This window comes from Mytilus californianus, unplaced genomic scaffold (genome assembly GCF_021869535.1).
Source record: "Mytilus californianus isolate M0D057914Y unplaced genomic scaffold, xbMytCali1.0.p SCAF_6, whole genome shotgun sequence".
Taxonomy (NCBI): domain Eukaryota; kingdom Metazoa; phylum Mollusca; class Bivalvia; order Mytilida; family Mytilidae; genus Mytilus; species Mytilus californianus.
This window is the reverse complement of record NW_026262712.1, coordinates 58,078,888-58,103,244: the sequence shown is the minus strand read 5'-3', so window position 1 is coordinate 58,103,244 and position 24,357 is coordinate 58,078,888. Positions and strand designations below refer to the sequence as shown.

Genomic DNA, 24,357 nt, shown 5'->3' with positions numbered 1-24,357 from the left:
TTTCAATAAATAAATATGTTTGATTACTTTATTTATTTTATAGTGTAAAAAAATAAAAATGTCAATATCTATAATAAGAATGTGTGATTTATCATTTGAGTCTACTATTTGATATTGGGTAAATGACAACTGATCAGCCTGACATATAAAATACAAAAGCAATAAAAAAAAATCATTACTAATAAAAGTATTATTTGACCTTATTAGAGGTCATTATAATTTGGGTAATTCCCTACTTTTTTTAATTATGCGCAACTATATAAATACGTATAATATAGATGCGCTATATCATTACCACAAAATATACGAAATTGTTTTTACATGAAATGTAATTAATTATTTGGAGATTTAACACAATAAATGACCGTTTTAAACAACTTATTGGTTGTTTACTCCACTCAGGTGACACAATTATGAACAACTACAGCTGTATAATATTTCAGTAGTTGAAAGCTTGGTTTACTTTGTGGTTTGCGTTCTTTTATTCCTTTTCTTCGTTGTTTTTAAGGGTTTTTTTTTATTCTGTCAAAAAATTTTAGTTTTCCGTTAAGATTCAGGCTTGTGTTCACCCAAATAATTTTTATTTTGCCTTTTCTCCATTCGATATTATTTAAAATGCATCATAGCATTTTGTTCGCCAGATGCTCGTGACGCTCTAATAAAAAAAGTTTAAAAGGTCAAATAAAGTGCGAAGTTGAAGAGCATCGATGACCCAAAATTTCGAAAGGTTTTGCCAAATACAGCCAAGGTAATCTATTCCTGGGGTAGGAAATCCTTAATATTACGAAATATTAAAAGTTTTTGTAAACAATTAATAATATTTCTTTGTTGTTCTTACTGAAATTTTGCACTTGGGAATATCAAAAGCTACTCATGATATGATGTAAGAAATGTAAGATCTGTAATGTTTTTATGGTATATTGTTACTCATCGCTTACTTGTGCCAATCTACGATAGGGAAATAAATGTTTGCTATAGTATGCTGTACTGTTTAATAGTTTATGTTATTCTTGTTATTTCCTTTTTTGTCAAATGTTTTAACATTTATTGAATAAAAATATAAAATACTATCTGACAAAATTGTGCACATGATTTTTCGTTAAACTTGACACCTAAATTTTATAAATGTGAATTATTTTTTTAGTTTATGTATAGTAGTCAAATCTATAATAGAAAAACAAAGAATATGTGGTATCCATCCATGACACAAAATCAGTACATAATTATATAAAAAAAAGGTGATGTAAATATGATTGCCAATGAGACAACTATCCACCAAAGTTCAAATGAAATGGATGTAAGCAATTATAGGCAACCGTACGGCCTTCAACAATGAGAAAACCCCATCCCGTATAGTCTACTAGAAAAGGACCCGACATGCACAGCATGACTTGACTTCATGAATTTAAAGTGTGTCTATTTGTTCGTTCAAATTTGTTTTATAAGTATGACTTCTAATGTGACATCAAGGTTCTCTTACCTGAGCCGGAGCCCTTTGGTTTCATTGCGAAATATATTTTACCATTTGCCATCACGGCTTCGTTACCTACTTGTCAAATATAAAGAAAAGTGTAGTAACAGTTCTGAAATCTCAAAAAACTAATTTATTGATCTGTGTTAAGTTCTGCAACCTTTCTTTGGGCTATTTACATATAACTAAATGGTATCAGTTCCTATAATAATCATAGTAGGCCGTGCAATGACATAAAAGTCATGTTCAGCTGTTGTATCCCACAAGGCATCTCTCAGAGAACCAAAAAGTTTGCAGGCAACTTTTAAAGGGAATTTTGAAGAAGGACTACACTCCATTTTATGACTTATATGTCTATATAATGAAAAAATTAAGTTTTAGAATTCTTACTTTTTAACTTATAATATTTTGCTTTCAATAGTACGATTGGTATCAAAATATTTTCTTTAATTTTCATAAAAATAAATAATTCCTTGATACTAAGGAATTTTTTACACCCTACATGCATTTCTTTCTAACTTTAAAAAATTTCAGGAAACACGGATTTTCTCACTTTTGTTCTAACATCGGTTTTATATCAAGTATAATAAACTATCGTACGGAAGTGAAAGATAAAATATATGTTTAAAAAATAATTTCAAGAAATTTAAACCGCGAACTACACTGTTTAACACGCATTAGAAAAGGACACACATTGTAGGAAATAAAAAAAACATATGTCTATGATGTCTACGATGCAATAGATGTTAGGACATGAATTTGATTAAAGAACAAAGATTTGATTAAAGGACACAGATTTGACTAAAGGACACAGATTTGATTATAGGACACCGATTTGAAGCTAGAAATATATTTGAATCTTACATTTATTTTCGATGATCGACACGAGTTCAGATGCGTCGACAGAGTCAGTTGCAAATACAAAAAAATGATTCAAGCCTACAAAAACAAGTAAAATCACAAAAATACTGAACTCCGAGGAAAATTCAAAAAGGAAAGTCCCTAAAGGAGTGAGACTGGTTCGTCTAAAGGGTAGTTGCAAGTATATGAAAGATTCAGCCTACAATGCAGCTTTTTATTTATACAGGGGCCTCGTTGGCCAAGTGGTCTAAGTAGTTCTACTGTAATCACTAGCCAGTCAACACTGAGGTGGTGAGTTCGAACCCCGCTCGTGCAGGTGCACTCGACTCCAATCTTAATTGACTAGGATTGTCAGTTTTCCTATCGAAGGTCGGTGGTTTTCTCCGGGCGTTCCGGCTTCCTTCACCAATAAAAACTGGCCGCCACGAAATAGCCCAAATGTGGCGCTTAAAAGTGGCGTTAAAACACAAACAATCAATCAATCAATTTATTTATACATGCTATTGTATTATATATTTGTGAAAATCTTTTAAAAAATTCGTCTAAGCAATTATCAACGCTGTGAATACCATTGCAGTTGCAAACTACAGGCAACTGTAGTTTTCTGATGTTTAAATCTCAAAAAAACATTATTTACAAATCAAGGTAACCAAACTAAACCATAGGAAGCGAGACAGGGTAAAATGTAAATATAGAAAATATTCAAGCAAAACAAAGAGTCAAGGTTTGAAAACTAACAAAAAACAATTTTGTTATGCATTACAAGTAACAAATTATAAGGTGCAGATAGTCAAAGAACAGAAACAAAAAAAAGTGAAATACACTTCAAATATAAATGTAGAACTACATGTTCAGTTGTATAACATTCGCTCTTAGGACTTATTTACTTAACTAAAAGACTAGAATTCGTAGAATTTAACTATACTCATTATATTGCTTTGTTAAGGAATAAAAAAAAAGAACAGAAATAAAATAACAAACACTCGACTCCTCCGAAAAATAGAGATAAAAACAAAGACAACCAACAAAGAAAAAACGCGTGCTTTATACTTCGGTATATATGAACAACCTGATGTTGGGTTAAACAAGTTCTTCGTGCGCACATATCTCTCCCTTCGTCCATCTTAACCATTAGACTTAAATTAATGGTAAAACATAAAAGGAAGAACCTGCAAAGCGCAGTTACTAGCAGGATGACCACTAACTTGCACAAGGAAATAAAAAACGGCTCATAATGTGCCCGCCGCTTCTGCAAGCTAGGTATGGTAGCTACAGCTTTTGGTTGAATACTGTCGTCAAGGAAAATATTATGTTTATAATGGAAATAGCATGTCATATATTTGGTGTTGCTAAAGGTCTTATTAGAAGTTATAAGCTTTATTGAATATTCACTTTACTATAATTATAGCTTTTTGGTAATGAGTAAAAATTCATATTTCCTTTTTTTTTTTTTTTGTCTTGCATTAAAACGGTCGGAGCGGGAACCATTTCATAAAACAATTCCATAGTGTATTGAATAGTTTATACAGCTGTTAAACAACAGTATACGTAACTACAGGAAAATTGGGTATTAAATAACACATTCAACGTTTGATAGAAAAGAGGCCAGAACAGTCAAAACCGTCTGAAGTCAACTTTTCCTGAGGGAGTTGCAACCTTTATGATTGTATAATCAAATTTATAAATAGTTGGTAATAAACAAAAATGCAATTTGTTAATATACTTTTTACATGCTTGTGACATTTATATATAGATTATATCAATCTATTTATACAAGAAATTATAAGCATACGTTTGCCTTATGAACACTAGACATCGCTCTGACAAATGTTGTTGTAGAAAATCAATTTGATGACTAAATCGTCAGTTTTTATCCAAAGAAATGCAAATTAAAATGTATCGAAATTTAATAATTCTAAAATACAGTAACATGTGTCATCATTTATCACAACATACAAAAAATGCTCTTTTGACACCGATGTTTCTCTTATTCCTTTAACAACCTGTTTTTGTGAACCGTAACAACTTTATTTGTTAATCAATCATAGAATATTAAAAAAAGATTGAATTTAAACAATTTAATTTCATGTACTTGGTATATAATTTGACAGTTATTAAATCAAAATAATTGATGGATGCAATTGACAGCATACACTCTGACACAAGCGTTATATCAAAATGTACTAAGTTATATCAAATTTAACAGTATAATTAAAAAGCCAAAATAATAGAAGAGTTTTAGAGAAACCAACAATATTTGTTTTGGGTTTTTTAGGGGGGGGGGGGGGGGGGGGCAATTTAAGGTTTGAAGAATTTTTTTCGAAGTGTGAAGTTGCAAAAAAGTAAAACAAAATACCGAACTCCAAGGAAAATTCAAAGAGGGGAAGTCCTTAAGTTATATTTGAAAAGACCTATTATGTTTTACATTTTTTCCGGTTTAACCTTGTTTTGTAGCAAACTGACGTCAGTCGCTATTATTGGGGTGCCGTTTAATGACATGTCTTAGGAAGAATGAACAAAAATTGGTATAAATTGATTAAAATTTAGGTTCTTTATCAATACTTTTTCCTGTGTGTGTGCGTGTTGTTATATGAATAATTGTTACTGTTTTTTACATTCCTTCATTGGCCATGGTGTTACCTTAAACTTATATTTATTATTTCAAATTTCGATGTTAGTATTTTGGTATTTATTTTTTTTTTTTTTATTTAATCAGAACCTGAAACAGGAAGTTTCAACGAATACCATTTCATAATGATAAACCAGGAGATAGTATATAGCGAAACACCCTCTGATAGTTGGCGTTGATTGAACCGGGTTCAATAATGTCTATATGAGACACAATGTGAGATAGAGAGTGGATGGAGTTTGTATCAAAGGTACATCGTATCATATAAAATACATCTCTTTCAAATAACAAAATTGGTAACTATTTTTTTAATATACAATGCTCTAAAATTAAAACTAACTTGTATTTTACGGTTCCTTTTGATTGATTAGTTGCAACTAAGACGGTAATGTTGAGATACGTCAATGATCGAAATGGAGATGTCGAACTTACGGGTGCGATGCAAAAAAAAAATAAAAAGGATAACTCTGGCTAATGGTTTTGGTCTTTTTTTAAATAAACGTTAGGCGAACCATATTATAAACCAGTATGTTTGGTGACTTTTCCATTGCCAAAGATATCAGTATAGATGACATATTTGATATCATATTTCACAAAACAACCTTTAACATAATTCTCAAATTCTAAAAAGTGGACGTCTCATCGATTAATGTATTCATTTCGACCTCTGTAAAGGACAATTAATGTAAAAGTATAATCATGTCGCTGGCCTATTGACACATAGTCAAATTAAAAGGTAGTATATTTCTAATTTATTACTCTTTAAAAATAGAATAGTTTTTATTTATAGAAGGAACGTTTGATGTACCTGTCTGTATATATGTAGACTTGAGCCAAATATACAAAGACAACTCTGTGTTTTTAGCGCTTATCCTCTTGTTTCCTCTTATAGTTGATGTGTTTTCCTCGGTTTTGGTTTGTGATCCGGATTGTTTCAGTTAAATCGATTTATGACTATTGAACAGCTGTATACTACTATTGCCTTTATTTATCCGCTTGTTTGTTGTTTTTTTTTCATTAATTCTTCAAATTTATATTCATTTATTTCATAACTTTATAATTATTTACATCATTTTGAATACCTTTTCTAATTTGTTTGCCTGATAAAAATGTAAGCGTTGTTGAAAGAAGGGGTTAAACCTTAGTGTAGGAGCTGACTTTTCAAAAGTCAAATCAAATCACACGTTGCAGTCACCAACAGAACAAAAGTGGAAACAATGATATTGTACAAAATACACATTTAAGCTCTAGCCAAAGTCCATATCATCTGTATAACATTATCAGTATTCTTATATGGTATATTCTTAACGTTATCGTTTTTAAAAATAATGGATACAAAAATGCAATCATTTTTTTCTCCCTTTAAAAATCAATTGTTTAGCAAAGTCTATACAACTGTTAAGAAATACGATTTGACGCGTACTGGCATTATGGTCATAAAAAACGATAGGTTATTACGGTTTTTTTTTTAAATGCAAACTAAACTGTTCATTAAGGGGGTAGTTCTAGTTAGTGTGGATAAATCTTTAAATCAATAATGCGTTTGAAATAATCAGTCCAATCAATGCTTATTCAGCAATACAAGATATGAACAATAGTTTTACATTTGTCGAATATATAATATTATTCATGTATCATTATTTGCACTTAGCAGCTTCATCGAAAACGGAAAGAAAGCTCGGCAAGCCAATTATTATACATATCAAATGTTTGTTCCATCCCAGTAGTGGTGATTTTCTATTATTTCATGGTTGCTAAAAAAAAATTAAAACTTAACGTCCGAAGAAATATAACATTTCATTAATATTCTCCTTGCAAAATTTGATTAAAAACATTGTATATAAGAATACAAATAAAACTAAATAAAAATAGCCTTCATATTTTTAAAAGCACTTCAAATGTTTATTTATTTTGTTTTTAGATTTCCGTTTAGTGCTTTTTTCATATTTAAAATGATGATTGAAAGTTTCGTTCACCTGTCGGTCATAATACTATTATTTCCTGCAAGAACACAGCCATTTGGACCCGGCATTTTCAGAACCTATACCAAGTCAGGAATATATACTTAGTTTTCCATTCGTTTCGTTGGTTGATATAGTTTAGCGTTTGATTTTGCCAGGTTTTATTGCTTTCCCCCTTTTTGAACCAACCTTGGTATTTTTGTTAATACTTTTTTTACCTGTATAATTTAACTTTTTAAATAAAATTTCATGTTATGAAAACAAAATAGAATATAATTCTGAAATAATTAATATACAACAAGATGAACATGATGAATCAGCTTCTATTTTCCTTAACTCAAACACCTTTTTCTTTGTAGTTATATAAATGTCTAGCCTTAAAATTAAAGTATAATTTCTTCACAGTTGAAGTCATGTATGAAAACATGATTCTTTTTGTCTTAAGTGTCGGTTCAGTTTAAATATGCAAGCGCTCATCTAGACAAGTAGAGCAATCTATTTCCTTGTAATTTAGGTATTGCATATGTTACGTCAGAAACATGTATTAAGCAATAAAATTGGCAAAATCGACAGATGCCAATACAATAACGTATTGTAATAACAATCATTGAGAATCATTATGGCGAGAACTAACAAATATCGAGCCCCATTGCAATAAAATATGACAACTTGTCTAAATAATGACATGTCATATTTTTTATTCGTCAAGAGCGGCAAAGATGACAACCTACAAAAACAGGGGGTATATATATTGCTAGGTTCGTTCATTTATATGGTAATGTCTACAGTGTGTGTGTCTCATTAAGTGATCCAGGTGAAACAACAGCTCACCTATATGTTTCTACCTGTGTTTACCTGTTCGGAGCTACTTTGTCAAATTGCATTTGCTGAGTTTCCTTAAAGTGGATGACATGAGTTTTTCTCTCCATCTTTTTATCTTTTCATTTATGTGATGTGGACTATACAAAAACTAGTTTTGCTAACTTAGTGATTTAATATAAAAATTAATTGATAAGTTCTATTGGATTAAATTATACTATCAATCGTAGTTACTTGATTAAAAAATAATACTTCTGGAAATATGATACCACGCACTTCGGAAAATAATAATAATTGTTTACCAGGTAGACGAAAACCAAACAATCGTCACAGGTATGTTTCTTTCTTCTTTTTTCTTCCACCATTCTTTTCTTTTTTCCTTATCGGGATAATATAAAAATTACATAATGTATTCAATTCTGTTTTATAAAGATATTAGTTAATATTTAAGATTAAATGCCTCATGTATACACGAAGAAATGTTTGAAAGTTTAAAATTCATTTGTCGATTATTATTTCGCTAAGCCTTGTAAATTGAAAAAAATGAAACGGCAGATAGGACATCCTTGCTGAACTAATATGCTTATGATTATTACACACAAATGAGTTTAAGATTGCCTGATTCACCTTACTTATCAATACTATTAATATCTTTAAAACAAATTGCACGCTAAATATCACACCTTTCTAAAATAATAATAATAATATCCGCCTGTTACACGCATCTATCTGATAATTGAAAATCGTTAATCTGAACAAATTGCATCTGGAAAAAACACGAAAACATTTCATACGATTGAATTTACTTGCATTTTAGATAATAAACACAAATTGTTTTAAGAAAACATTTACGAATAATAAAGGAAAACTGAAGGATGTCATATATAATTTACCACTTTTACATTTCAAGCTATACGAATGACAAATTAATTTTGTAACTAAATCAGCTGATCAACGTTATTCTGGCAATACTGTTACAAAAATACCACCAGGAAATATTATCAATGACTTTTTGATATCATAATTCATACAATATGAATGAAAAATTACCATGTATGCGGTCCTTGACATGATAAGAATTTTAATAAGTTGTGTATTCCTGTATTATATAAGATGGACGACTTATTTTCTTAATATATAGTTATATTAATGCAGCCGTCAGTATTAGACACAGAGAAGCATTAATAAACAGACCTTGTAGCGCAATGAAACTAATCCATAAATCAACGTCAACCTTCCTTCGCTAAACTGGTATCACTAAGTATATATTAATCTATATCAAGACAGAATTCTGGGATTGCACTTATGTAAATATTTTGACATATATAATGTTTCTGGAATATGTTTTAAAAAGTTGGAGAAAATAGGAGAAGTAGGAATTAGTTACAGAACGACCTAACAACAACAAAGACAAGACAACATTTTTTTTTTTTTCAAATTAACATGTAAAAAACTTGTCGCGGGGCCTTTTAAAGCTTACTAAATCCACTGTATTAGGACTCTGATGAATAGTTTTCTTATTGGCAATCAAACCACATATTCTTATTTTATATATGTGAGTCATTATAAAAAGTTAATTGAATATGTCCCTGTATGCATATTGATAGTAAATGTCATACAAATGAAAACCTTTGACTTTTAAAACTGAATAACGTTATTTAAGATTAAAAGTCTTATTTACAAAACTACCTATTAAAAATTTATATTCTTCTTAGTAAATAATTTGGAATGCCTGATAAAGTAAACAATCTAACACAAAACCAATTTGAAGTATAACACAATATCCTTTACAAAATATTGGTTGGATTTCAAATCAGTCATAAAAAGGTGATTGCATGGTTTTGCTATGCGATATAAGCTACGTTTACCTTTTAAGACATTCCAGAAACGTTACAAATTGAACATCAGCAATAAAAATTTTAGGTCATTGGTATATTGGTTATTTTTATAAATTTCATGAGATAGCGGTTTCGTGTTCATCCAACACGTATGCTATATTCTCCAAAATACATAATTACTAAACCGAACATATATTTTACCTAACGATGTGAATATAATTGCATTTTACAAGTAACTTGTCTGCAGTAACATAATCAAGATATGATTCATTTTAGAAAGTGTATCTCACAATATTTCCTGTTTAAAAAAAACAGTTAATAAAGAATTTTAATTTGAAATTTTTGAAATGAGTATGTTTTAAACATTCTTAATGTGTAATCATGCTTATTCACACGGAAGTACAATTTTTTGTCTGTTCTATGATCAGGATTAAACTAATTAAATTTAAGTAACATCTTGTTGATACTCTATATACTGTGACTGCAAATTACAACAGAGGTTAAAGTACAAGTGTTTTAAAGTCATTGTATTGCCATTACATCCTTATCAAAATACTTGTGGGTGTTTTCCTTGTATGATTTAAAACAATATAAAATTGATATACGCGAGGTTTTTTTTTTTGTCTACGTGATTGCAATTGTATACTTTTCAGCTGCAGGTGGGTAATGATCTCCTAGTAACATACATTTTAAGGCGGCTAGCAATAATTGTACGGCAACATATATCATTGTCCTGCCGGAAGATCCATGCAGTCATCTAGATATGTTACTTTTTTACAAATACGGTCCTATGTCCTATTAAATACCTCACGAGGACAAGTCATGTCATACAGCTGGGCATTTTATTGGATTTAGCTTGTCACATATAAACATACCTATCTGTATACGAGCTGGCCATTACTCATTATTCAAATAAAGACAATAAAATGCACATGATAAACGTTTCAGTTGACAATAAGTATGCATAGAATCTTAACTTCTATATAATTTTCGGCGAAAATAAAGTATGAACACTTTTTAAAAGCTTTTCCTGTAGTTTTGTTTATTTACGGTTTGTCTACATCTTATATATTTTTTGTTTTCGCATTTGGCTAAATTAAATGCCAAATCTTGTTAAAATATTTTGATCGTCTGAAAATGTGTTATATTAATTTCATTTCATACAAATATAAGAAAATAAGTTTAAAGAAATAAAAGGGCAAACGCGTATGTCTAACAGACTTCGCGCCTGTGATTCGTGTAAAAAGACAGAGAAGATAACACAGGTGCAATAAAAAAATATGAGGCCAATAAAAAACAGACAGCAACAGGGCCAAAATAGAAACGAACAACAAATAAATAAACATTACACACAAAGTTAAATATTGATCACGAACCCAATCAAAAACCGGGGTTTAAATCAGACTCCCCGAATTAGTAAAATTTGTCAAATTACACACAGTCGTATCATAAAATGTTATATCGACACGACATGGTTGTTTCAACCAATTAATAATTGTTTTGAATTAAAGATCAAGAATTTCAATCTACCGAATACAGTTTTGTTCTAGTTTGCTTACTCGTGTATATACATTTCTATATTGAATACACCTTGTGCGAATTATACGAATTAGACATTCAACAAAAACCTAAAAAGACTAAATAGAAGTATTACCAATACATAAGTAACGGATATAAAGACAAACATTGATATTTCGAAATTATTATAGCTGATTTGTGCTGCTGAACTGCAACCAAAACCATTGTCATTGTTCCACCAATTTACAAACTGATTCTTCAGGGTTGTAATATTTGAGCCCTGTTATTCCCTACTTAGTTCCATATTTGTATCATTATCTCTATTTTAAATGTGAATCCATAACGTTTTAAATATTGATATACAGTCAAACCTGTGTATAAAAGTCAATTTTGGGACCAGAGAAAACTGACCTTACAAGCCTTACAATAGAAGTGATCTTTGATCTGAGATTGACAATGGATAGGTACAACTACATAAGGAAATGCCTGTTGCAAGTCAGGAATATGACAGTTGTTTTCCATTTGTTTGATGTGTTGAGCTGTTGATTTTACCATTTGTTAAGGGACTTTCCGTTTTGAATTTTTCTTGGAGTTCGGTATTTTTATTATTTTACTTTTTTCTGCGAAGCCAGGTTTTCGCTGAAAAGCGGTGATCTGTATAGGAGGTTTGACTGTACATTTTACTTTTTTATTTGTTTTAATTTTCATTTGCTTTTATTTAAGGTTAAAAAAGAGACTGTCAACGTTACTCCACACACATGTAGCATTGATTTTATTAAGTACATTAGCTGTTCTAGACGCAGGATGTGTAATTGGTCAAATCATATCGGATATTCTGATAATGAAAGGTAATGTCTGTAAAATTACAAGTGAAATACATCACAATTAAACTGTCAATCATCTACTATTTTTCGTCTTCTTTACAAGAATGACTTATTTTCTTCTTGACAGCTGATACAAGGATCGATCAATTTATGTCGTTTTTATAACAAAAAAGGCGAAAAAGTCATACCCATGATCTGATATACATTAATAAGAACATCTATATGTGTATTGAAGCGAGACACATTACAAAGTTTGACGTAACACCATCATATAGAAGTCTTCTTTCGTAGAAATGTTAAAATGTGTTTTGATTTTTACATGATTTTTGTTGTTGTAAGAAACCCAAAAGTATGCACTATGAATAAAAGAGGGTCTGGATGGAGGTCCTTCATTTCTGTATTCTTTAAATTTCTAGGCCATTTTTCTCTATTCTTTATACGTTTTCCTCATAATTCTTTATTCTTCATATTTTATCACCTCATTATTCTCTATTCTTTATTTTTTTGGTCCATTTTTCTCTTTTGTTTACATTTTTTGCTCATTCTTCTCTATTCTGTAAACCCCCATCCACACCCTTATAAAAGGAGATGTGCATATACGCCACTGAGATAGCAACTAAACGACACAAAGATTTCAAGACAGTTGTTCATTTTATGCCAGTTTTATATACCTTTATACTGAAAGGTCTCCGACTTATATTTTCTAATTTCATAACTATCTTTAGCGTCCTAGTTTCACAATTTACCTGTCGTCATCTTATTTTTAAAATCACAAAACTGCAGTTATTTTTAAACGTTTATTTGTGCTCAAGTTAATGACAATAACACTTCACTAATTTCGTTCAACGACCGAAGCACTTTTCTGGAATTACCCACATAAGGAGCGCCCAACCCAACCATTTGAAAGCCAAGGATGTATAAGACTAATGATTCAATAATTTCATATGCGCCTGTTCAATATAATGCTATATTGATATCATAGTCTATATAGGAGAAGACTTCATAAGTTGGTAAAACTTTTGCTTGGTCCTATTTGAAGCCATGATCAAATAAAATCATTCTAAAACTAAATAGGTCAGCAATATATTTTGTTTACTAAATTGTAAAGATAATTACTTAATACCTATAGAACAAATTGCAGTGCAGGTTTATCTTTAAATACAAAAGAAGATTGTAGAAATATTTCTTGCATGCATTTTTCCTACACATATATATAATTACAGCGTAACATTTCGCAATTTCCTATCATTTGATTTTATACCTATTGTCGAAGAATTTTTCATATGTGTTATCGTTGCATTTACAGATGAACTTCATGAAAAGCAGTTAATGGAGAGTGAAGCAAAAAAAATTATATTCGATTTATTTCCGGGAAGATTCAATAGATCTGGATACGATGAGGCTGAGTTTGAGTCAATACTTGTCATTCTAAGAGACTGTTTTCAGGAAGTACAAGGACCTGAAATTACCCGTATTCAAAATAAATTTGCAGCGGAAGTAGAAAAACGGCTTCATAAAGGTCATCACCATGACAACCATCATCATCATCTACACAAACGAGGCTCTGGTGGAAATCATAAACACACTTTTAAAGACTCACATAAAATTTATACTCATCACATTCTGCACGAATTGACACATGCCTTTCATTTAGGAAGTTTTGTTATTCTAACCATACTTTTATTAGAGGTAATTATATTTCGTATACTATTTCATTTGGATTACGTGTAAAGTAATATTTCACAAGTAACTTACTCTTTATAAACGAAAGGTCTTTCCTTTCTATGTCTCATTAAAAGAGATACTTCAAGGAAAAGAGTGAGATAAAAACTTTTAATAGTACAGTAAAGATAGTTTTGGATTCAGAATTCCCTGCTACTGAGACCAAGACCTCAGTGGCCTTGCTTTTAATACCTTCACAAACATTCAATATTCAAATCGTTTTCCTTTTTTTTTTATCCGTAACCTTCCAAAATATTTGATTGCGAATCTTCCTTTGTGTATTTTTTTTGGCTATCTATAACATCAACGGATTGCATTACTTATTGTAGTATACAAAATTTTAATCGATTCGTTGTAAATTACCACTGCTTAACATGTTTTCTATCTTGAATATTTACAGACATTTTTAAAGGTTTTAGCCATGGGAAAGAAGTTTCTGAACCATAAAATAGAGGTAATTACATAGTTTTATATGAAAATGTGGACGTCATTCAATCATAAAGGCACGTTTGCTTTAACTATCGCGGAAATAATAACAACTGTCATACAAGTGAGAGGTTTGCCTAGCTATAAAACCATCAGTTTTAACCATCATTTTCTTTTCAAAAGTCCTATAATAGATGCTCAGGAATATGACATTGTTTTCCATTTGTTCCTTTGGTTGATAGAGTCTAACGATTTATTTTGTCAGGTTTTTAGCACTTCCCCTTGTTCAAACTTTGGAATTCGGTAGTTTTTTTTAATAATTTTTTACTGCTTACATTTAATTGCCCATGTTATAATTTTATTCAGATGTACATTCGATTTATAATGATAATACTGAATTTACGATATTCAACTAGTATCGCATGAAATCTAAATAATATGAAATCAGAGCAACTCATTTGTCAATATTGAAGTATACAAAATCAAATGTAGTAACTATCATAACGGTTCATCATTTTTGCATTTTAGGTTTTCGATGCGTTTGTGGTATTAGTTTCTTGGATTCTTGATGTTGCATTCTGGGAAGGATTATGGGCGCATCCCGAAACGGAAGCAGCCAGAATAATGACAATCATTCTTCCCTGGAGACTAGTCAGGATTGTAAACAGTAAGTAAGAAACACATGGTCTCAAGAAATTGCAAACTTCTAGTCATTGTATGGTGATAAAGAGCAAGAAATTGCACAGTCATTGTATTGTGATAAAAGAGATTGAACTAAACTATATGTAACTTTGGATTAGAAAAGTAATAAGAACGTATTTCACTGTATTAATATCTTTATAAAGGATTTCATAGAAATTCAAATTATTTTTATGGTGAATGTTATAGAGACGAAATATTACAGTTTATATTTTGTTTCGATGATGAATTATAAGTTCATACATACATTCGTGGATATGGATACACTTCATTGAATCCATTCAATTTTAAGGATTTCATTTTCCGTTCTGGTGATACCTTATGATTTGTTAAATGTGGAAGAGTTTTTATCTAAGTGTAAATTTAGATTTAAAGCAGAATGCATTTTAAGCCATTTTGCACTTCATATATTATTTCCACTTTTATACACTTATAACGAAACCACATCTTTGAGGTGTTTAATTGAAAAGTATCATACAATTCAATGTTTTTGATAGACGTTTTATGAGATAAAAGAGAAACAGTATTATTTTGAAATGATGTTAATGACCTTTGTCAACAAGTACATTTGATTTTTTTTTATACATTTTATCCAATGGCCAGTGGCTACATGTCATCCGATAGTTTTACTAAATACGTGCATTACTCACCTCGTTTACTAGACAAAAGTAATTCTTTAACCACTTTTCTTATAGAATACACTAAAAGTGACATTTGCGACACTTGTCATGTTTACATTATTTACATGGTGTTCGCATTCAAATGGATAATTTACCATTAATTGGTATACTAGTACGTACCGTAAGCAACATGCACATCTTTTGTCTGTCTAGCCTTTATGTTATTTCTTTTTTGTTTTCACATTTTCTACAAATTTAAAGTTTAAAGATATAATTCTAAATAATTCAAAAGTAAAGTTTTCAAAACCTCTCTATAATTTTTTTCGCCAGTGCTGGTTCATTTTTTTCTATGAAAAGAATATGATATGAAAAATGCATTACATGTAGCAAACCTTATAATATTAGAATATCATCATACATGAAATTAATAAATGCAAAACAATGGCATTTTATAGCTTACTATACGGTATAAGTATTGCTCATTGTTGAAGACCCTTCATCGACCTGTATTTGCTTTCATCCTTGTCCTTTGATAGAACGTTGTCTCGTTAGCATGCTATACTACTACATCTCCTTATCTTAAAGAAGGACTAAGTATTCAGTTCAGGGACCAGCTGAAGCTCGCCTCCGGGTGCGGGATTTTCTCGCTGTCTTGAAGACCCATTGGTGGCCTTGGACTGTGTTCTTGCTCTTTGGTCGGGTTGTTGTCTCTTAGACGCATTCCCCGTTTCCATTCTCAATTTCATTAGAGGTTAGATATCAGATATTACATTGAAAGCGATTCATTGTTGTTTAATTCACGTCCAGTAGCAAATATTTCATGCATATTCAGCACATTCCTATTATTTGCAAATTTGTCTAGAAATAATACGGCAACAAGAATAGAAAAATATTATAGGGGTGACACGATATAGAGGATTAAAAAAGTTGGGATATGGGATATATGTAGGTGGTTAAAAAGTGGGAATGTTGGATATAGGGGATAAAAAAGTGTGATCTGGGGTAAATTGACAGAAAAAAAGTGGGAAGTGGGGAAAAAATTACAAAAAAGCGGGATTTAAGAAATGAACACCCTCGTGGCACCCCCTCAAATAAAATGTCTCATTTTTATTAAAAGTACAATGTTGGGTGTTACTGTCCTTATAGTTTGAATATGTCTGCTTTACTTTTTAAATGAATCACACTACTGGAAATCATCCAACAGTCTTTATACTTTTAACTCCTGTTTGACAGTAATTACTTTCCTTCACCTGTGTAGAAGTACGACGCCAAATATGCTGAGTGTTAATAATTTATTCAATTGTCATATCAAATAAGATATGAAATCACATAATTGTTTTGTAGCAGTTTACTAAATTTGACTTTTTATATATTTTACAAAATGCATTGCAAATGTTTCTTAAATCACTTAAATGTATACATAATAAAGCGAGTTTTTTTTTTTTGTTTCTGAAACGTTGATTAATTTTTTTTTTTTTTTCATTTTGAAAGAACATGATTTCAGATTAGTTTTCGTGAAAGACAATTAACTAAATACATTGTAAGGGCTTTTGAAAATAGACCTCACATATTTCTTTGGGCCGAAATGTTTCGCATCAATGTGTATAATCGTTCTATGCATTCTTTGGAGTTCTAAAACAATTGCTTGATGCTGTAAATACGGTAAAATATTCTTTGAAAGGGTGACTAACATATACATGTAGGTGAAGTTTTTATTTACACCAGTTGAGATAATCACCAAATGTTACATTTATCGCAAGTAAAATGTTGCAGAACAAGTTTTTTTCTCATTTAAAATGAATTACCAATATATTCTCATCAATAGACAAGGCTGTTTCTGTTTATTGCTTCTGTGGGGGTCTGAGAGGGTTAACAGAATAGAGAATTATGGGCAAAAAGTGCAGAATAAAGGAGAAAAAGGAGAAAACAGGCAAAACAAATAAAGAATAGAGAAAATGGGCAAAATAGATAGAGAGGAGAAAACTATGGTCTAAAAGATTCAAGAATAAACAAATGAAGAACCCCATCCAGACCCTCTTGCATAAGTATCATTCGTAGTGATAAGATATTTTATTATCTATTGATTTATTCCAGGTTTTGTAATGGTAATACAAGAAAAAGATCAAGTTCAGCTAAAAATCATAAAACAGCAATATAGAGGCTCAGTCAAAAGAGCAAGTGATATGAAAATGAAAGTAGAATTATATAGAGTAAGTTTTTCTTTCATTTTTGTTATTTTCCAAACTACATAAATATTGAAATTATAGGATTGTCCTAGATATGCATGAAATATTTGCAACTGGACGTTTATTAAACATATGAGGTCATTTAATGTTAGTTACAAAATCGGTATTTAGGGTCATAATAAAGTTATTCATTTCTTCAATGCATGTATATTCTACGTTTATCAACGTAATCATATCTATTTCTAGACTAGACCATAATTAATTAAAAACACAAATGAAAAGAATTTGACATGATGAGTCATATAGAAAAAAGTTTTAATTAAATAGCTTTGACATTTAGGTTAATATCACTTTCATTGCTTTGACGAATACCTTGTGCAAATTGATCTGACCTATATGGTGTCCATGATTGTAAATATATGTCATCCCTAAAGGATACTGCGCATGTGTGCTTAATTAAATTTAGTTAATTAAATAAATTGTTGAATCAACCTGCGTCACTTTAATACAGATCAAGAGTTAAGGGTTTTGGTTTTTTTTTTTTTTTATCAAAAAATGTTTAAAATGATCAACATTTGCATATTTCATAATAGTGTTTTCTATGAATTCTATTTTTTTTTGTTGATAAAATTATCCTTTCAAGTTTTATTAAACAGACATTGGCCTGTATTATAATTCTAAAATTAACTTGTTCAAATTTAACAATTATTGTAATTGATTGGAAGAAGATTGGAAGGGACATTAGTTAAGTCAGAAAGTTTACAAAAAAAAAGTATGATGAATTTAAAATAAGTTCTGCAAATTTTAAGTAAATGATTCGCAAGTAAAATAGAGGGATTAACTTGATATCACAATTAAATGTTTAAGTAATTAAGAGTATTTGATTGATAGCTGTTTGCTTAAACGTCCAGTGGCAAACATTTCATGCATATAAATGACAATAAAAAAATAATTGACAAGTTTTGTGTATATAAAAAGAAGAAGATGTGTTATGATTTCCAATGAGTCAACTCTCTGCAAGAGACCAAATGACACAGAAATTAACAACTATAGGCCTTCAACAATGAGTAAATCCAGTACCGCAAAGTCAGCTATAAAAGGCCCCGAAATGACAAATGTAAAACAATTCAAAAGAGAAAACTAACGGCCTGAATTATGTACAAAATAATGAACGAAAAACAAATATGATATACAGCAACAAACGACAATCACTGAATTACAGTCTCCTGACTTGGGACAGGCACATACAGAATGTGGCCGGGTTAAACTAGTTTGAATGCGCGCCAACCCTCCCCTAACCTGAGACATTGTTCTTCTTTCATATAACTTCATTTAAATTAAATAAATCATTTTATGTTCGTTACAAAATCCTTATTTATAGTCATAATCCAATCTAAAACCACGTCTCATTGTGATAAAAATCTTATCATTGAAACGTTGATGGGCCTAGCAAAATCCGCTTTGCGTGAAACAAATACATATTCAGCGAAAAATAAACAATATGTAAATTGAGTATTTATTCTTATATGGTTAGTTCAAGGTCAGCCGATAATTAGTGTATTTGGTATGCCAATGTTTGTATAATTCATACGAAAATAACTTGACAATATCTTATATATATTACAATGTTTAACATGATATATCTAAGACATTTACTTATTATTTTATGTCTTATTAATATGTGTTATGTTTGCCAAAGGCTAAAGCAATAAAAAAGTAATTAATTTTTCTGGTGTAGAATATACTAGTTTAACATAAAAGTAGACGTTTGTCATAAATGTACATCATATATAAGTAACCAAACTTTTCATGTTTTTATAGATATAAAATATATTTGTTAATATCATTTAAACATGTAAATTATAATATTTGTCTTTTTAATATAGAGCGAGTAGAATTAAGGGTCGCTTGACCTCTCGTTTTACATGTTTACATGTGGCTACGATATAATACTTAAGTATTATCGTTCCTATTATTTCATTTATATCAATACATCTTTCAAGTTTTCTGAAGTTATGAATTTTTATTTTTTTAGATGGAAATGCGTCAATTACAGAGTTTATGTAGACGAAGAGGTGCTTCTGAAAAAGAAATTCAGACATGTGCTCCTGAAGGTATGTTTTTGACCTTCAGAAAAACACTATTTTTATTTCGTTGTCTATAGTACATTTCTACCTGTCATTTTTTTCAAAGATATTTTGAAAAGGCACTTATTTTTTTTAATTTTGATAAAAGACGGTACGAAAAATTCATTTGTAGAAACTAAATAATTTCAAAAACAGATCACGTATACCACAGCTATTTAAAAAAAAAGGTCAATTGTTCACTCAATGTATTTTTTCTATTTATTCAAGGTAAACGACGGCGCAGCAGCTTACTTCCAGTTTTAACAAGACTGGCGTCAGTGGGTCTCCTTGGCTCAATGACAAGTTCAGCTGATTTAACTAAGGAGGCAGCTTCAAATGATACGTCTGATGAAGAGGATTCTGCATTAGATATGAACAGCCGTCCAAATAGTAATTTTAGTAATTTTAGTAGTGATTGCTACAGTTTAGCACGGACTATATCAACCGGTAGCAGTGTTTCTGCGATCGCTTTCCCGTGTAGAGGAAGTGTTGAAAATTTAGTGAAAGATAACCCAGCATTTACTGAAGATGCAGAAGACGTCCCTCCTAATTATAGTGAAATTGAGCGGGAAATGAATGAAGAGGTTGGTTCAAAGTTATGAACTTATAAATTAAAGTATCCGCGTTCACAAAGATTAATTTTTAACACAGATGTTTGCATGCTATTCATTTTGCTTTAATATTTTATTACAGGTCAAGCTTACATGTGCATGTAATATTTTATGTGTTATTTAACGCCTTTCTTGCTCGTGATGTGAATTTAACTAGCTGTGCTTTGGGCCATTGTCAAATTAAAAATCGTGCACTATTATAGTGAGCCAATTTTACAATGTAAATTTTCGACATTGAAATTTATTTTGATCCATCAGATTTAAATTTTGATACTTTACAAAAATTATACTGGTCACTATATGAATGCTTACTAACCGAACACATTTTTGCATTGTAGGAAATGAACACTCGACTGTAGACTCGAACCGGAAGTCAAACCGGAAGTTATTGTTGCACTTTACTAACATGGATACGGTATTAGAATGGAATGAACGTGTCTGAACGCTTAGATCCTTAGTCCCTTATTGTCTGTCGGTAGATTGTATTTGTATCGTTGAATGATCAGATTGTGTTGTTCTACCCGAAGCTTGGCATGAGGCAGCAACCGCTAGACTCGTGGAAATGAATAAGGAACAGCATAATGTTAACACGAGTGGTATTACCTTTAGGATGAATAGTCAACTGAGAGAGATATCAAACACTCTTCTGGGCTTTTGTCAGCGTGAAAAGTAAAAAGACAATCATCTTAACTTATATTATGATATTCTCTTTGTATTCATCTTTGCTTCTTAGTTTTTTTCCATCCAAATATCATTATAATGCACATTTTTTTTCTCGTTTATATATGCATTCCATTTGATATTTCATTAGAAAAAAAAATATAATTGGCATTGATAATTATTGATCACATATTTTATTCAAGGTAAATAAAACATATATTTTTCATCGAATTTGATAAATTAGATGGTCGTGTCAAAGGTGAAAGCTTTAAATGACACACGTTAGCACGTGTGCTAATTATTATTTTCAAAAGATAAAAAAAATGTTTTACATAAAGCAGAAAGTTTCTGCTCGGATGCCGGTTATTCATGCACGACCGCATTGCATTTACATATGATTAAAGTTTAATATACCGGTAAATCTATCATTAATAGATAGCGTTTTGTTTGCAAAAGGAATGCATGTCTCAACAAAGTATATTCCAAAATATATGCAATGCTTGCTAAAACAATTTTGTGAAAGCATTTGCGCTTTTTGTTGCTATTTGGGGGATTTTTCAATTATGATTCCTTTTTTGTACTAAGAATTTTTATCTTAAGTAATTCACTAGATTAAGATAGTACTATCCTCGAAAGATGGTGTAGATTTGAACCTGTTATGATTTTGGTTAAAATTACCATGCCTCCCTGGATTTTCATGGTAGAAATATACAAACTTTTGGAAGTTGAATAACAGCAATCCTTGCTAATAGATATCACCAGGGTACACGAAATTAATGTTTAGTTTTTATGGTTCACTTTCAAGTTTTGGTTGAGACAAGGGGCGAAAGTTTCCCGCTCTTTTTCAAATGAAATGTGTATCAGACCTATTTGGTCTCAGTTAAAATAATTTGATCAATTATCAGTATTATTGTGTATCATTTGATTACAATTGTTTTACAAATATGTGTGTTTAATCATGTGTGTATGTGTAGCACGTGTGTATGTTAATGTATGATATTTATATTGATTGTTTTCATTTTCCACCCATTTTTTTGTTACGGAATGTATGCATAGTTTTCATTCCTTAAACTACATTAATATCTGTCACTTCACCACGATAGCGTTATTATATAATAATCAAATTCATCATCACTAAAATTAATTTTTCTTTGGGTATACAAGTAGAGGAAAAGTGTGTGTAACTGTTTTTCCTGTCTGTAGTGTTTTGGGTATACTTACACTATTTTCAAATTTGTTAATTAGTACATATTCTAAATCAAAAATTTAAAAAAGTGTTTCTCTTGCAGATGATTTGGTAATATGGACTTCAACTGTGCAGGATCAAGTTTTGTAGTATAAAATAAAACATACTTTCGATTGTTTTTTCTACCTGATCTTAATCGATCTAACTTTCTCTTATTATATAATAAACATGGCTGTTTAAAAATATTTCACTACAGAATACTGTTTTTATCATAGGTCATAAACTTTTATAATTTGGGATAAAAATTGGCCCTGCTTAAATACGGCTTTCAAAAATGTTAGCTTGATGACTATTTTGACTCTGGCGTACTACATCAGATTTGTCAGATCTTTAAAATAGGCTTAATCAGCAATATTTTGACTGACTTGACACAACAGCACGATCTTTGTCAAAAATAGTTTTTGTCAGCGGGTAGTTTATCACAAAATACTCAATTAACAAATTTAGTTAAAATGTGATACTTTAAACTGAACTAAAGTCTTCCTGAAATTACAGGCAAATTAACCATTAGAAAACCTATTGTTTTGTTTCCACGGACATTCTTTCTTGTTTCTAACCTGTGAGGTCCGAGTACATCCATATTTCTATCTTTTATTTTTTATTTCTTCATTTCATCTTATTTTTTAAGGGGAGGGAGGAAATCGGTGTTAGCGAATATAAAATACCTCCATGTTAGCTTGAACAAAGAACAAAGCACTGTTTAATGATATATTACTTAACAATAATATCTATATTTGTCCCATTAAAATCACGACTTTAATTGTCTCTCAATTATACTAAGACAATTAGTAATTTTATGTATTAGTTATTAAGGTCGTATAGGAGGGTCTGGATGGGGTTTACATAATGGAGATCAAAAGGCTAATTAAATATAGAATAAATGAAAAATTTAAGAATAGGTTATAACGGGGTGCAAGAATATAAAGAATATAATTATGATTATATACAAAAAATAAAGAGCAGAGAAATTAAGACCCTCTCCCCCATCCATACCCTCATATAGAATATTAAATCAATCTTGTTCGGTTCTTTGAGTGTGTTATGTTACATGCAAATTACTATTTTGAACTGTCATGCTATTTATCTGAATTTAAGTGTACATGCATTTGATGTTCAAACCAATAATATGATAAACAATATCTTTTTTTATTTTTCTACTCTTATGTTTAGAATTTCACTCGCTTTGTAGTAAAAGGAAACACTTGCTGACTTTGCTGATTTCAATTAAATTCATTCAGGGACTGTTTCAAAATGTACGAACAAAATTTACTTTAAATCATTACATGTGATATTCCTTGATATATATTTTATCAAAAAAGAAAAATAGTAAAAAAAATCTAATAAAAAATCTATACATATACCATTGTAAGTTAATTATCTGGTTACAGACCGGATCTTATGGTGATACTTTCGCCAATGATACCAAAAATGAGCGTGAAAGAGTTTATTCGGTACGTTCTTACAAGTTTATTCTCGGGTTCCATTTCAAGTAGAAAATTCGTTATACCTATATATGAGTTTGAGTAGCCAAGAATACAAAATAATATGTTGATCTTCAAAAAGATAATCAACTTTCAACGGTATATTTTAAAAGTTGCAAAAAATATTTCAAAAGCAATTTGGCATATTTTGAGACAGTCTCAAAGTCAGGAAAAAGGCGCGAAAAATTGATTTTATGACTGTGATATCTAATTTGTTACTTATGATATTTGATTTCTGTTTTTGTTACTCCTCATGGTAATCATAACCAGACATTAATGCCGTTTTGAATAAAAATACAAAAGCAAACATGTTGTTTCTTATTTTTGCTTTTTAGAATTTCTATTATAGATGACGATGCAAAAGATAAAAACAGTATTCTCCAGTATAGACATAAGGAGATGTACCTGTTTCAGTGGTTGTCGTTTGTTGATGTGGTTCTTAAGTGTTTCTCGTTTCTCGTTTTTTATATATATTAGACCGTTGGTTTTCCTGTTTGAATTGTGTTACACTAGTCATTGTGGGGCCCTTCATACCTTGCTGTTCGGTGTGAGCCATGCTCCGTGTTGAAGGCCGTACTTTGACCTATAATGGTTTACTTTTTACACATTTTGACTTGGATGGAGAGTTGTCTCATTGGCACTCATACCACATCTTCTTA

At 30.4% G+C, this 24,357-nt stretch overlaps 1 protein-coding gene across 2 annotated transcripts; it reads left to right on the top strand.

The window, feature by feature from the left end:
• The first annotated feature begins 7,723 nt into the window (after positions 1-7,723).
• On the top strand, positions 7,724-24,005 carry LOC127704790 (uncharacterized). 2 transcript variants are annotated; one of them, XM_052209000.1, is made up of 9 exons: positions 7,724-8,074; positions 11,821-11,945; positions 13,228-13,610; positions 14,044-14,097; positions 14,598-14,736; positions 17,483-17,598; positions 19,610-19,688; positions 19,929-20,284; positions 22,261-24,005. In XM_052209000.1, the coding sequence occupies exons 1-9, from the start codon at positions 8,004-8,006 to the stop codon at positions 22,270-22,272; spliced, it is 1,335 nt and encodes a 444-aa protein (XP_052064960.1). In that variant the 5' UTR covers positions 7,724-8,003; the 3' UTR covers positions 22,273-24,005. The 2 variants fall into 2 exon arrangements, with proteins under 2 accessions (XP_052064960.1, XP_052064958.1); XM_052208998.1 differs by having other exon boundaries at positions 20,650-24,005.
• The last annotated feature ends 352 nt before the right edge of the window (positions 24,006-24,357 follow it).